The sequence below is a fragment of the Ranitomeya imitator genome, chromosome 2 (genome assembly GCF_032444005.1).
Source record: "Ranitomeya imitator isolate aRanImi1 chromosome 2, aRanImi1.pri, whole genome shotgun sequence".
NCBI classification, from domain to species: Eukaryota; Metazoa; Chordata; class Amphibia; order Anura; family Dendrobatidae; genus Ranitomeya; species Ranitomeya imitator.
Genome location: NC_091283.1, coordinates 82,006,877 through 82,023,647, shown reverse-complemented (window position 1 = coordinate 82,023,647; position 16,771 = coordinate 82,006,877). Strand labels below are relative to the sequence as shown.

Below are 16,771 nucleotides of genomic sequence, written 5' to 3'. Positions count from 1 at the left end.
ACACATATACATAGCCACAGAGCCCAACACAATGTTTTGTAGTGAGGTATCTAATAAGCCTGTGCAAAGGTCATTATAAAATGAGCGAGAGCAGGGTCCGCTGTGGCATCGCCTATTGTGATTGATTGATCCTGTTACCCTTGCCTCTGATGATAAGGAGTCTGCTGAAAACTCTTCCAGGAAGTATCGGTCTATAAAAGCCCAAGTAGCCGGTGTGACAATTACAAGGTTATTTGAAAATTGTCTTTATTTATAAAGATCATGATCTGAAGGAAAACAAAATTGTCAAATTAAAAAATAAAAATCCATGCAGTTCATTCTCTAATGATCGCTTCCCTTTCACATTTTGATTTGATGCTTTGCATGCTAATGACTAATTGGCCAGTCTCTAAGGAAATAACCTTTGTAGCATTCTCGATTGAAATGGGTACCAGTAATTGTCGCCATGCCCTGAAGCTTTGCCGCTCTTTGCCACTTTAGTCTAATGTGTACGAGGAGCTGTCTGCTGAACCTGGTGATGTCGCCAGGATCCGCTGACTGTCTATAAGGTGTATGGGGGCTTCCCGACTCCCCCGGTACGTCATGTCAAGGATCCCGCCTGATTGAATTCCAACTGATGATACTTTTCTTTGGCGTGGATAAATCTAACCGCCTCTCTCTTAGAGAGCACAGGAGCGCTCGTCCAGGCGTTTGTTCATAGGTCGCTGGTTTGACTGACAGCATTTACAGAAACAATACAAGGGTATTCTGGCTGCGGTTGTGTTTTTGTTTTTTAGTGAACTTGCTCACCCTCCCCAGGTCCTGCACTTGGTTTCCTCCGCTGCTCCCGGTGTCTGTTATTGACTGCAGTGCTGATGTCATGTTGACAGCGCTGCAGTCAATCGATGAGCTTGAGATCCTTGTGTCTTTGTCTTAATTACACACACCAGAAGCAGTGGCGGACACTCCGCACTGGTCTTGGGGAGGGTGGAGTAAGGCTCCGGTTGATCTGGTTTTTTTTTAATCAAACTACCCTAGAGAACAGAGGTTTTGTGAAACTGATAAGCAATCGGCCTAACAACCTGTCCCATATCTATATGGATAGGCCACTGTACCGGCGCAGCTTTTTCACTCTGATCAGTGGCAGTTTTGCGGGCTGAGTCCCCACTCATCAGTTGACTACAGGATATCTAGAACAAAAAAAAAATCTGCCTAAAAATTATCCCATTTCCATATAAACGGTAAACCATTGCACGAATGCTAATTGTTACTACTTGTATTTTTCAGAATTTACAGTTCCAGCTGCCTACGCTGATATCCTACAAAAATGTGGAGAACGGGTGCCTCTCCCGAATAGGAATGGAGGAGTACAAACTGAACCCTCTGCTGTCTTCTATTGACGGATATCAGTGATATACCTGGATACACTGTGCAAGGCCGCCGATACCACTAATGACCAGGAGTGCTATCAATATGTTACACGCAAGATCGATACATGAAATCTTCTCCGTGTAGAACCCAAAAGGCCACGAAGAAGTTGAGGACTCCAACTTCTGATTCTTCTATATTCCCCTTGCTGCAAGGACTTGGCGAGGGCTTGGATGTTCAGACAAAGCGTCCGGATGAATTACCTGCCTAAATCTCTTGGTGCATGTGCGCTCTACAATAACGCCGCCTTTATGCAAAACGTTGCACATCCCTTGACGTTGAAGAAATGAATTTTGCATTTTTATATTCATGAGAACATACATTTATACGGACCGTATAACGGCATATTAATGCACAGGGATCCTTCTCCGTTTTCATGTATTATTTCTTCGTTCTTCACCCAATTTATCATCTGTAATATTGTCAAAATGTATTGTATTTATGGAAAATTGGTAAATTCCAAAATTGCCAATGGGCATTAGACTGGGGGCTGGGTTGGCATTACTGGCTTCCGGTTACAAGAGTGACCGCGAACAAGAAGGCATCCTATGCATGTACATCCATCTGTACCCAACTGGGGAAATAAACCATGCGGAAATGTATTCTTTGCCTGTGCAGAAATGGATGGAATTATTCCAGGGCACGCATGCAGCTTCCATTTAGCCATGTGGTCTCCTAACACTTCAATGTCATCTCTGGCCGTGCCAGCCCCTCCGGACCCCGTGTAGATACAGGCGTGCCTACATAGGGAGTGTGAGACCCCCAGGCACAATATGCGGTATATCGTCTGAGGGCGGACACTTAAATATTTACCCTGTTTTCCTATAATGGTTACAATTTTCACATGAATCTACATTTTCTAAGTCTTAATCCATATTTCTTTTTATGATATTTTTTTTTATATTTTTTTACAAATTTATTCTCATTTTCCATAATTTTCCATCCTCACAGTAACCGAAAAACAGCAGTCTAAGTTTCTTCGCAATGCACTGAGGTTTGCTGCAGTTTATACCAGAGTTAAGAGATGTTTTCAAGAAAGAAAAGTATAAACTATTTATTTAAAAAAAGGTATATTTTTATATGGGGTGTGAAATGATAGCAGCAGTAACCTGTAGTATTTATTAGGCTCACTTGGCTGTAGATCGGAGTTCAGTACAGTCACGTATTACACCCGTCTGCAGAGGATCTCTACACCCTTCTATACACTTATCTGAGGGCACCATTTTACCCATTGAAGCCATTCCAGACTATACTACGTGTAATTTACATGCAAGATTATATTGTTTTGTTTTTTATTAAATGTAGATCTTACATTTGCACATATTTTTGTTTCCCCTTTTATACATTATAATGTCCCTAATAAGTGCGATCGTTCTATCGAGATGTCTGATGTAAGTCGGCCGCTCCTTGAATGCATTTGTAAGCGCCGTTATTAAAAGGACACAAATAGGTCATTCTTCAAAATGGAGACGTGTATGAACTAATGTATATCATCTCTTGTCGTGACTTAAAGAGAATCGGTCAGTGGGTTTTTGCTATTCATTCTGAGAGCAGCATAATGTAGGGGTAGAGAGCCTGATTCCAGGGATGTGTCACTTGCTCAACTGCCTGCTGTAGTTTCAATACAATCAGTGTTTCATCAGCAGTAGATTATCACTGCAGGACTAGGTGTCACGTGCCAAGTAGTCCAGCTAATATGTATAACCCCACCCCATCACTGATTGGCAGCATTCTCCCAATGAGTGGTGTGGGCGGGGTTATACACAGCTCTGCATTCTGAGGGATTCTGAAAACAGCCATTCTATCTAAACTAAAGCAAGCAATCCAGTAAGTGATACATCACTAGAATCAGGGTCTCTGCCCCTACATCATGCCGCTCTGAGGTTTCATAGTAAAAACCTGCTGACAGATTCCCGTTAAGTGATTTGTGAATTTCTACTAACACAGTATTATTCCATTATGTGTTGTAATTTTATATTTTTTATCTGGATTACCATAAATTTCTGGCAAAGAAATGAATGTGCGTTGAAGGTGCGCGCGGGACCACTGATGGTGCAGACACTTGATCTACATTGTAAGATATGACTAATAAGAGCCAGAATGTAAGTGGGCAGATCTCATCCACAGCTTCAGTGTCTGCTTATGGCTCCCGTTCCCAGAGAGCGCAGTGGAGGCCCCACCGTGATGGCTGCAGCCATACTTACCGCTGCGAATGTCATTGTGTAGAAGGTGGACTATGAAGTACAATTGTGGAAGATCCACTGCGTTTTCGCTAAATGGGAATATACCCTGACAATTCAGAATTTGGCCTCCGCGCTTAAGATGTGCCACTTATAAGTGAAGGTCCACACAGGAGCCTGGATTGGGACACATGCACAACACCCTGCCTTATCTGTAAAGGCAATGGACACCGTGCAAGAGTTAACTCTACCCCCCCTCCCACACCTATCCACCCAGCCGTTAAGGCCACCCTTAAGGTACCGTCACATTTAGCGACGCTGCAGCGATCTAGACAACGATCCTGATTGCTGGGCCGCGCTTAGTAACCCGATGTTTACCCTGGTTACCAGCGTAAACGTAAAAAAAAAAAAAACTACATACTTACATTCCGGTGTCTGTCCTCCGGCGCTGTGCTTCTCTGCACTGACTGTGAGCGCCAGCCGGAAAGCACAGCGGTGACGTCACTGCTCTGCTTTCCGGCCGGCGCTTACACAGTGCAGAGAAGCAGAGCGCCGGAGGACAGACACCGGAATGTAAGTATGTAGTGTTTGGTTTTTTTTACGTTTACGCTGGTAACCAGGGTAAACATCGGGTTACTAAGCGCGGCCCTGCGCTTAGTAACCCGATGTTTACCCTGGTTACCAGTGAAGACATCGCTGAATCGGCGTCACACACGCCGATTCAGCGATGTCTGCGGGAGATCCAGCGACGAAATAAAGTTCTGGACTTTCTGCTCCGACCAACGATGGCACAGCAGGATCCTGATCGCTGCTGCCTGTCACACTGAACGATATCGCTAGCCAGGACGCTGCAACGTCACGGATCGCTAGCGATATCGTTCAGTGTGACGGTACCTTTAGATTTGCCATGTAGCTAAAGCTTTGGCCCAGCTTCAGTGATTTAGTTACAGCTTTAAATAAGTCAATAAATGAAAAGGATCCATTTAGTAAGTGACGATCCGTGTATAATGAGCTTGGATGCTCCGAGTCTGGGATCTTCACAGACGGGGGCATTTACAGGTATTTGGATACACCCAGTCGGCTCGTAATTGAAAGCTCCGCGATGACGAGGCTGATTGTGGTCCGCTTACAGGGACGATTTTGGACAAGACAGGAACTGAGAAATAGGCATTCTTCCCACTGCTCGGGTCTTTGGTCTCACCGCCTATGCCTGGCTCCACAAGAAGGGTCACATTACGTACTTCCCTGCTGTGGTCAGGCTACGTTCACAAGCAGTGTTTTTACAGTATGAACAAAAGCCATGACCTTCACAAATCTCATTCATGCTTTTTAATTTTTTCCCTGACTGAACACAGAATACTAGCCTCATACAAAAATGTGCCAGTCAGAGCCCTCATACAACTGTATACTTAGTTTCCGCTCCTGCATTACACTCTACACTTCCCTAATAAGTGATGAGCGGAAATGCTGGGATAAGGTGTTATCTGAGCATGCTCGTGAGCTAACTGGTGTGCTCCAAAAATATGTCCCTGCATCTGCGTGTCTCGCCGTTGTCTGACAGCTGCAACACCTGTAGGGATTGCCTAACAAACACGACTAATAATAATAATAATAATAATTTTTATTTATATAGCGCCAACATATTCCGCAGCGCTTTACAAATTATAGAGGGGACTTGTACATACAATAGACATTACAGCATAACAGAAATACAGTTCAAAACAGATACCAAGAGGAGTGAGGGCCCTGCTCGTAAGCTTACAAACTATGAGGAAAAGGGGAGACACGAGAGGTGGATGGTAACAATTGCTATAGTTATTCGGACCAGCCATAGTGTAAGGCTCGGGTGTTCACTATATGTATCCTAAACAAGCCGCACTTGTAATACCCATCCAAAGAAAGTGCAGCGGTTTTACTGCCAGAAAAACAGGTTCTGGCTGCGGCAAAACTCTGAGTGTGAACATGGCCTTATTCCAAAGGAACGGGAACCAGAGCCCACAGTTTGGACATTGATAGGGTTTCATTCTGGTTCCATGATGGCAGCTTGTTCTGCTGACAGTTTCCGGTTAGAAGTATACCTAACAAATCTGATTGTGGGACGCATCAATAGAAAACTCTCAAGGTGTGATCAAGTCCTTTTGGCTTTGGACCCTGTAAGTAAAAAAAAAAAAAAAAAAAAAAGACTTCAACATGATCTCATTGACTTCACTTGTGAAAACCACTATATAATATGGTACTGGTCTCTTCATATTCTTAAATGTTTCCCAGGGTCTTACCTATTGCTGTAGTTTCCTTCACTAATGACCTACAGATAGTCAAGTGAAAAGTAAATTATTTCTTCTTTCCTTAAAAGGTAAAAAAAAGGCTGGTAAGCCCCAGCAGGGATAATAAAGGGTTTGTCCCGTGTGGCAAAATTATACTTAAATAGTAAGCGATTCATCTCCCTAAGGCTACTTTCACACTAGCGTTTTCTGCAATCCGTCACAATGCGTCGTTTTGCAGAAAAAACGCATCCTGCAAAAGTGCTTGCAGGATGCGTTTTTTCCCCATAGACTTGTATTGACGACGCATTGCGACGGATTGCCACACGCGTCGTGCTTCAGCGAACCGTCGGGAGAAAAAAACGCTACATGTAACGTTTTTTTTTTTCCTGACGGACCACTTTTTCCGACCGCGCATGCGCGGCCGGAACTCCGCCCCCACCTCCCCGCACCTTACAATGGGGCAGCGGATGCGCCGGAAAAATGCATCCGCTGCACCCATTGTGCAATGCAGCAAACGCTAGCGTCGGAATCTCTCCCCGACGCATTGCGACGGGGAGATTCCGACGCTAGTGTGAAAGGAGCCTAATATGCGTTTGTCGTCATAGGTGCCCCAATCCCCTCCAGCCCTGGGCTCAACAAAGAACTTTTTTTTTTTTTTTTTTTTCAGCACATGATTAGTTCTGTATGTGAAATGGGCTGTCTGTCTGCTCTTTTTAATAGCTAAGCCAACCCCCTTACCATGACAAAGAAGAAGGGGGCTGGCTTAGCCATTGAAAATAAGCAGCATCATTCTGGGATCAGTGATCCGGTGAGAGCACAGAAAATGTCGTCCCCCCCTCCATGCGTAGTATGAAGCCAGATGTTTAGAGTTAGAACCTGGGACTGAGACGATGGCTCAGTGGTTAGCACTGTTGCCTTGCAGTCCTGGGTCCAAATCCCACCAAAGACATCTGCCGGGATTGTGTATGCTCTCCCCGTATTTGCTTGATTTCCTCCCACACTCCAAAGACATACTGATAGGGAATCTGTATTGTGAGCCCCAATGGGCACAGAGATAATCATGTCCGTAAAACGCTGTGGAATACGATGACACTATATAAGGAGGAAAAAAAATAGTAACATAATAAAATGATTTACTATTTTATACACAAAATATTTTTTATCTAGCTTTTTATTAACTGCATAGCCCCATTAAGACTTTCTGGTGTAAACCAACACCTCAAAACACAATCATATATTAGTATTTTTCTTATGTTCTGCCAATGCTGCTTCTGTCTGCTGGAAATAAACACGAGAAGGTTGTTCTGAAGTTGTAGATAATTTACAATAATCGGAGACCTGATGGTGACGGTGTGTTTTTTATGTTTGCATGCCGTCGTATGTATGTCTATGTCCTTTATACAAGAAGCGTTTGCAACTCTGTTCTCCTCCGTGAATGACTCTTATTAAAACAAAGTATGTAATTCAAGTTCTGATTCCATTTCTTCACATACCCAGTCGCGCAGCATTGTTACACAGACTTTATGGCAAAGCATGTAGTCTTTCCACTACCTGAGATTGTTCTCTGGCCTGATCTATTTGCATGGGTATATGGATATGAATGTTATGCTTTATACCATGGTCAGATTTAACAACCAGGTCTTGCGTTTTTTTCTCTGCTGAGATGTACGTATATGCCATTTGTGCCATAGTACGTATCTGTTTAGTTTGGCCAAAATTACACTGGACTGAGCGTAATACCATACTAAATATGGAAAATCAGTCATTGATGCCAAAAAAGGAAAATATTCTAAAATCAAGCATACATTTTCTATAGAGCGGCATGGCGGGCTACCTGCCATTCTGGGAATACAAACGTAGCTCCATAGAAGCATATGTTACAGCAAATGGTTCATGTTTATGAGACATCACTGGTATACCAAGCACCCTAAGCCTCCAAAACCACCACCAACCTTCATTTCTAATAATCTTGTACTCTCAATCAGAGTTAGTCATACAAGTGACATCCCTGATTTGTTTCATATAGCATTCGGTCTAGATGTCTCTAAACTTCAGCCATATGCAACCTACATGGTGTGGCCACCTTCCAATTATTCCTGATTGCTAATCAGGTGCCACCTAGCAATTCTAATCACAGAATACTAGCCTCACAAAAATGTGCCAGAGCCCTTATAATAGTGTATCACAGAATACAAGACTCACACAAATGTGCTAGTCAGAGCTCTTATAATAGTGTAACACAATACTAGCCTCACACAAATGTGCCAGTCAGCTCCCTTATAATAGTGCAACATCGAATGTTAGCCTCACACAAATGTGCCAGTCAGAGCCCTTAAATAGTGTAACACAATACTAGCCTCACTCAAATGTGCCAGTCAGAGCCCTTATAATAGTATAACAATACTAGCCTCACCCTGTATACTAGCCTCACACAAATGTGCCAGTCAGCGCCCTTATAATAGTATAACAATACTAGCCTCACCCAAATGTGCCAGTCAGAGCCCTTATAATAGTATAACAATACTAGCCTCACCCTGTATACTAGCCTCACACAAATGTGCCAGTCAGAGCCCTTATAATAGTATAACAATACTAGCCTCACCCAAATGTGCCAGTCAGAGCCCTTATAATAGTATAACAATACTAGCCACCCAAATGTGCCAGTCAGAGCCCTTATAATAGTATAACAATACTAGCCTCACCCAAATGTGCCAGTCAGCTCCCTTATAATAGTGCAACATCGAATGTTAGCCTCACACAAATGTGCCAGTCAGAGCCCTTAAATAGTGTAACACAATACTAGCCTCACTCAAATGTGCCAGTCAGAGCCCTTATAATAGTATAACAATACTAGCCTCACCCTGTATACTAGCCTCACACAAATGTGCCAGTCAGCGCCCTTATAATAGTATAACAATACTAGCCTCACCCAAATGTGCCAGTCAGAGCCCTTATAATAGTATAACAATACTAGCCTCACCCTGTATACTAGCCTCACACAAATGTGCCAGTCAGAGCCCTTATAATAGTATAACAATACTAGCCACCCAAATGTGCCAGTCAGAGCCCTTATAATAGTATAACAATACTAGCCTCACCCAAATGTGCCAGTCAGAGCCCTTATAATAGTATAACAATACTAGCCTCACCCAAATGTGCCAGTCAGAGCCCTTATTATAGTATAGCAATACTAGCCTCACCCAAATGTGCCAGTCAGAGCCCTTATAATAGTGTAACACACAATACTAGCCTCACACAAATGTGCCAGTCAGAGCCCTTATAATAGTGTAACACACAATACTAGCCTCACACAAATGTGCCAGTCAGAGCCCTTATAATAGTGTAACACAATATTAGCCTCACAGAAATGTGCCAGTCAGAGCCCTTATAATAGTGTAACACCGCATACTAGCCTCACAAAAATGTGCCAGAGCCCTTATAATAGTGTATCACAGAATACAAGACTCACACAAATGTGCTAGTCAGAGCTCTTATAATAGTGTAACACAATACTAGCCTCACCCAAATGTGCCAGTCAGAGCCCTTATAATAGTCTAACACAATACTAGCCTCACCCTGTATACTAGCCTCACACAAATGTGCCAGTCAGCGCCCTTATAATAGTGCAACATCGAATGTTGGCCTCACACAAATGTGCCAGTCAGAGCCCTTAAATAGCGTAACACAATACTAGCCTCACCCAAATGTGCCAGTCAGAGCCCTTATAATAGTATAACAATACTAGCCTCACCCAAATGTGCCAGTCAGAGCCCTTATAATAGTGTAACACACAATACTAGCCTCACACAAATGTGCCAGTCAGAGCCCTTATAATAGTATAACAATACTAGCCTCACCCAAATGTGCCAGTCAGAGCCCTTATTATAGTATAACAATACTAGCCTCACTCAAATGTGCCAGTCAGAGCCCTTATAATAGTGTAACACACAATACTAGCCTCACACAAATGTGCCAGTCAGAGCCCTTAAATAGTGTATCACAATACTAGCCTCACCCAAATGTGCCAGTCAGAGCCCTTATAATAGTATAACAATACTAGCCTCAGCCAAATGTGCCAGTCAGAGCCCTTATAATAGTATAACAATACTAGCCTCACCCAAATGTGCCAGTCAGAGCCCTTATAATAGTGTAACACACAATACTAGCCTCACACAAAAGTGCCAGTCAGAGCCCTTAAATAGTGTATCACAATACTAGCCTCACCCAAATGTGCCAGTCAGAGCCCTTATAATAGTATAACAATACTAGCCTCACCCAAATGTGCCAGTCAGAGCCCTTATAATAGTATAACAATACTAGCCTCACCCAAATGTGCCAGTCAGAGCCCTTATAATAGTGTAACACAATACTAGCCTCACACAAATGTGCCAGTCGGAGCCCTTATAATAGTGTAACACAATACTAGCCTCACACAAATGTCAGAGCCCTTATAATAGTGTATCACAGAATACAAGACTCACACAAATGTGCTAGTCAGAGCCCTTATACTACTGTATACTTACAACTTCCGCTCCTGCATTACACTCTACACTCCCCTAACAGTAGCAAGCAGTTACAATGATGTGCAAGCAGCATTATATTAGCCACCCCAGTCACTTCCTGTGCCCATCATTGCAGAAGTGGCTCAGAATGGGTAGCAACATTGCTTCATTCTAGGATAGTATCACAAATTTGAGGCTTTCTCCCCAAATGTCTGTTATAGGACTGGGTGGTCATCAGCCACATAAGAGGTTCACAACATGCATTTGGCTCCTGAGTCACCAGCCTACTGATGTATCTGAGCTACAGAATAGAGTTTGCAATTACTAGGCAGTATCATATAGGGGTCTTGCTTTTTTTTGCCTCCGAAGTTGTCTTTTTATTTTTTTTAGGGGTTGGATGCAACTAACAGATAAAGCTCTGATAGGTGGATTTTCCCTCAAGCAACCAAGGTTGGATCACTAAGGCACTTTTATGGATACAACGATCCTGTTCCTTAAACCAATGTGTTTACTAAATGAACAAGAGTCTGTGGACCCTACAAATCCAAATAAGTCAGTGGGAAAAACGGTATTACACAGGAACCCTTCTTTGTAAAGATGGCTCTGCACGGTGAAGGTCTTCCCTATGCTTTAATAGAAGCATTTCCAGACCGATGGTTTCTTATGAAAACAGCCGTAACCACATTTTCTTAACTCTCTCCATTGTATTCCCCATACGTTGTTTGATCCACCTTTTGGGGCCAAAATAGTCCACATCCAAGTCTGAAATTGTCCACAGACTCTAGCATTGCCTTCCTTTCACAGGACTGCCTTTGTGTAGGGATTTGCATTGCTTTAATGATGGGACATGGGGGCCAAGTTACAGTAAACGATAAAATTATCCAGCAATTTTACTGGTGATAATAACTCTTTAAATCCCCCAAACTCAGTTAAGATCCTGAATGCAACTATTTGCTGACCTTGCACAGAGCCTTCGAATGAGTGGCCTTACTGGAAATCCAGTGTCCTCCCCTGCATGTGCCCATAAATGCCATGCATTTATATCTCATCAACTTTCATATGCCAGATCTGCATGGATGTTACTGTGTGAACATACCCGAATTAAAAAAAAAAAAAAAAAAGTAACGACCAATGATATTTGTTTCTAAATTCTTACGAAAATTTCATTTGTAAGAATTGCCTGTTTTTATATTAAAAGCTGAAAGCATTGGATGTAAATGTACGAATTTGTAATGTTTGGGTTTCAAAGCTGTCATCTTCTTGCAAGCTATTTTATATTGATGTTCATTGCAATAAAAATACAAAGTTCATAATTTCCTGCTTTGTCTTTTTTTTCCTCCTAAAATAACAGCCCATCTCAAGTTGCTCCTCACCTCTTCACCTTAGGCCAGTCTCACACGTCCAGATAATTCCGGTACCGGAATTACCTGTGTCCGTGTGCTTACCGTGAACATCAGTGTGGCACACGTGCAGCAGCCATGTGCCAACTGGGTACCACACAGACCATGCAGGAGACAGCGCTACAAGTAAGCGCTGTCCCCTGCATCTGGTGCTGAAGCCGCCATTCATATCATCTTTCCAGCAGCGTTCGCTGGCTAGAAGATATGAAAAATCCTTTTTTTTGTATTTTTCCGTGTTTAAAATAAAGACCCCCTATGGGAGGTGGAGCCACATATTCATGACTGTAATGGGTGGCCCCACGTGACCGCTCATACAGGAGAAGGTATCTTTATTTTAAACACGGAAAAAAACAAAAAAAAATGGATTTTTCATATCTTCTAGCCAGCGAACGCTGCTGGAAAGAAGATATGAATGGCGGCTTCAGCACCACGTGGGGGGGACAGCACTTGCAGTAGCGCTGTCTCCTGCACGGCACACGGACAGCGTCCGTGTGCGGTACGTGTTTTACACAGACCCATTGACTTTAATGGGTCCGTGTAATCCGTGCGCTCCCACGAACACTGACATGTCTCCGTGTTTTGCACACGGACACACGGTCAGTGAAAACATTCTGACATGTGCAGAGAGACATTGATTTTAATGTGTCTACGTGAGTCAGTGTCTCCGGTATGTGAGGAAACTGTCACCTCACGTACCGGAGCCACTGACGTGTGAAACTGGCCTTAGTCTCCTTTTTAGCAAATGCCAATCTTTTTTTGTGTGGGATGTCCATGTGTTACTTTATCTTGTCTTTGGTCCTGGCAACTAATGGAAGAAATTTTTTTCAGAATTATAATTAGTCGGTGGCAGTGAGACATCACATACTGCTGTGTTAAAAATAAATTATTTTACAAAATTCTAAAAAGTTTTCGAGTCGTGTAGAAGTAAAAAAACATTACATTTTTCTTCCAAAAAAAGTTTTAAAATAAGGCTCCATTTAATTGAATTGGACCAACGTGCCGAACCACACACGGCTGTGGACAAACGAGGCACTGCTTTTAAAAAAAGTAGCTACGCCTTTCTGATCTTCTTGAAGATGCTTAGTTGCGTAAATGTGGCCTAGTGATTCACAAACAGTAGAGCACAACGCTGGGCTAGAGAGACTTCTGGATCTTGCTTTCTGATAAAAAATATGGACAGAAGTGGTTTTCATTAAATTTAGTTTTTCTGAAATTTTAACGAAACAAGCTAAACCAAGCAGTTATATTACCAAGTTCTTAAAGAAGCATACTATATCCCCCACCTATTTATAATTATTCTTTCTTCTATATAAACTACAATATAAGTATACGATCAAGGAGGCTGAACTGCCGTCTTCAACATTATATCCGAGTGACAGGAGCTGTGCAATCATCATCACTACCTGTGATAGGAGTTTCTTCTCCACCCTTTGTAGTGATATTTATTGGGGGACTAGTGACTGTCCTGCAGCACTACTTTAACTGTATACTGTTGGTCATAGACACTGCATAAAATTTGCCATCCATTATACCTGTACCAAACAGCATTTTTATTACTCTAAAAACCATGCAACTGTGTAAGGCATACGCTGCCGGAAGGTCAGTTTATCAATAGAAAGGTTTCAGCATGATTTCTCAACAGATTTGATACGACTATTTTTGTGATATGTTTAACAGTCACTATTATCCTATATGTCCGTTAGATTTTAGGCAAAATACCACTGTGAACCTTGGTTTTGGCTGGCTGCTTACCATGCTTTCTTACGGTTGATTCACTCTACAGTCGTGCTGGCGGCAATGGCCTTAGATTGGTTGAAGCCCTTTGCTGAACCATTCTAGATAATAAAGTTGAACAGTATAGAAAGATCCGGTCTGTCCTGTCTTACACTGCCTATGGATTTGAATGGGTGCCGTGTAAGGTTTAATTTTCTGGAGTGGTGCCTTAGGGAAATTCAACTTTTACTTCTAGATTTCCCAAAATTCCTTGACAATAAGATGATTACAACATGTCATCCTGTTGTTGTCCCTAAAACAAAGGATTTTGCAAACCTCAAAACGCTGTATACTTGAAGAAGACTTTGTCCCAAAACGCGTTGTATTTTGAGACTGTACATTATATTTACATTTCATAAAGAATATCATTTATTTTCCTGGTAACTATTATGCTCCATGTGGGATCCATTTTCCCCTCCATCTGAAGTCTGTGGCCCCCATCGCAGAATATTTCTTTTATGTTTCCTCCTTAGCTGAGAGTGACGACTCTGGGTACAAGGACCTTGGCACAGAATGCGCTCAGTAATAAATTATGCCATGCTGAGCCCTCACTACTATCTCTCTATATCTTCTTTGTCATTATCACCTACTAACCCGAAGTGTTTTTTTTTGTTTAGTTTCTTTTATATCTCTGCTACACACCAAAATAGGAAAAGTAGAAAATAATATTGCCAGACAGTTGCCTAAGTAATAATAATAATTATTATTTTTATTTATATAGCGCCAACATATTCCGCAGCACTTTACAATTAAGCGGGGACATGTACAGACAATAAATTCAGTATAAGTTAAGACAATTTAAACAGTGACATTAGGGGTGAGGTCCCTGCTCACAAGCTTACAATCTACAAGGAAATGGGGGGACACAATAGGTGAAAAGTACTTGTTATTTCAGGTCTGGCAATTGTAATAAATAGGGATTTTCGTATAAAGCTGCATGATCCGGTCATCAGCCCGTGTGTTTAAGTGCAATAGTCAAGTATCGAGTGCAGTTATCGTGTGCATGGAGGGTGTGGAGACAGATGAGTAGTAGGGTGCAGATTCAGAATAATATTTGAAAGGAGTGAACAGGGCAAAGTTAGTTTACTGAGTAGTTGATGTGGTAGGCTTGTTTGAAGAGATGGGTTTTCAAAGCACGCTTGAAAAGGTCGGGGCTAGGTATCAGTCTGATCGTCTGGGGAAGTGCATTCCAGAGAGCTGGCGCAGCACGAGAGAAGTCTTGAAAACGGAGGTGCGAGGTTCGGATTACAGGGGATATTCGTCTTAGGTCATTTGTAGAACGGAGGGCACGTGTAGGGCGATAGACAGAGATGAGAGCGGAGATATAAGGCAGTGCAGAACTGTGGAGAGCTTTGTGGGTGAGAGAGATGAGTTTATATACTGGACCCTGTGACGAATGGGTAGCCAGTGTAATGACTGGCACAAGATGGAGGCATCGGTGGAGCGGCTGGACAAAAATATGACTCTGGCTGCAGCATTCAAGATGGATTGGAGAGGAGAAAGTTTGGTAAGAGGGAGACCGATCAGAAGAGAGTTGCAGTAGTCCAGACGGGAATGAATAAGAGCGACAGTAAGAGTCTTAGCAGTTTCAATGGTGAGAAAAGGTCAGATTCTGAAGATGTTTTTAAGATGCAGGTGACAAAAGCGAGTGAGTGATCAGATATCTTGAGTAAAGGAAAGTTCGGTGTCGAATATGACCCCAAGACAGCGGGCATAATGCTTGGGAGTTATGGTTGAACCCTCCAGGGTAATTTCGATGTTGGGTAGAGTGAGGTTAGTAGAAGGGAGAAACACAAGAAGTTCCGTTTTGGAGAGATTTAGTTTCAGATAGAGGGAGGACATGATGTTAGAGACAGCAGACAGACAATCCTTGGTATTTTGAATTAGGGTAGGGGTGATGTCGGGGGGAAGGAGTGTATACTTCGGTGTCATCAGCATAAAGATGGTACTGGAACCCAAATCTGCTGATTGTTATTCCAATAGGGTCCGTGTAAAGAGAGAAGAGGAGGGGGCCTAGGACTGAGCTTTGCGGAACCCCGATAGTAAGGGGATGAGGAGAGGAAGAGGAGCCGGCAAAAGAAACAGTGAAGGAGCGGTCAGAGAGGTAGGAGGAGAACCAGGAGAGGGCTCTGTCCTTGAGGCCTATGGAGTGGAGCATAGTGAGAAGGAGTTGGTGATCCACAGTATCAAATGCGGCAGATAGATCCAGGAGAATCAGCAGAGAGCAATGACCTTTGGATTTAGCGGTTATTAGATCATTAGAGACTTTAGTGAGGGCAGTTTCAGTGGCGTGTAAAGAGCTGAAACCAGATTGTAAGGGGTCAAGAAGAGAGTTATCCTAGAGATGGCAGATTAGACCTGTGTGGACCAAGCATTCCAGGAGTTTAGAGATGAAGGAAAGGTTAGAGACAGGACTGTAGTTAGCAGTGCAGTTCTGGTCCAGGGATGGCTTTTTAAGTAAAGGGGTTATGATGGCATTTTTAAATGAGGAGGGAAAGATACCTGAAGAAAGAGAGAGGTTAAATATTTTAGTCAGGTGAGTGGTGACCACTGGTGAGAGAGACTGCAGGATATGTGAAGGAATGGGGTCACTGTTGCAGGTTATAGGCCGAGCAGAAGCGAGGAGCTTGGAAACTTCTTCTGAAACAGGCTCAAAGATGTCTAGTGAGCTTGAGGTGCGGCAGGGAAGGGGATCCAGGCACTGATGAGATAGCACTGAGATATTCTGATGGATGTGGTTGATTTTTTTCTAAGAAATAAGTGGCCATATCCTCACCGCTGAGGTTGGTGATGGGGGCCTGTACTTTAGGTTTCAGGAGGGAGTTTAAGGTTTCAAAAAGTTGTTTTGGGTTGTTGGATGGTGAGGTGATGAGGGTGGCGAAGTACAGCCATGGACAAAAATTTTGAGAATGAGACAAATATTAATTTTTCCAAAGTCTACTGCTTCATTTTTTCTAATGGCAATTTGCATATACTCCTAAATGTCAGAGTGATCAGCTTAACAGCAATTTCTGTACTTGCAAAGTCAATATTTGCCCAGAAAATGAACTTTAACCCCCAAAACACATTTCAACATCATTGCAGTCCTGCCTTAAAAGGAGCAGCTGACATTGTTTTAGTGATTGATCCATTAACACAGGTGTGGGTGTTGATGAGGACAGGGCTGGCGATCAATCAGTCATGATTGAGTAAGAATGACATAACTGGACACTTTAAAAGGAGGCTGGTGCTAGGTATCATTGTTT

The 16,771-nt window shown here is 42.7% G+C and overlaps 1 protein-coding gene across 3 annotated transcripts in view; it reads left to right on the top strand.

The window, feature by feature from the left end:
* ATP11C (ATPase phospholipid transporting 11C) overlaps positions 1-2,730 on the top strand; it is a 192,471-nt gene extending 189,741 nt beyond the window's left edge. For 2 of the 3 annotated variants that reach the window (XM_069747029.1, XM_069747030.1), the window contains one exon: positions 1,267-2,730. In XM_069747029.1, the coding sequence (XP_069603130.1) occupies positions 1,267-1,392 (126 nt within the window). In that variant the 3' untranslated portion in view covers positions 1,393-2,730. The remainder of the gene's footprint in view (positions 1-1,266) is intronic. The other variant, XM_069747032.1, reaches the window with a different exon arrangement.
* Positions 2,731-16,771: the final 14,041 nt, after the last annotated feature.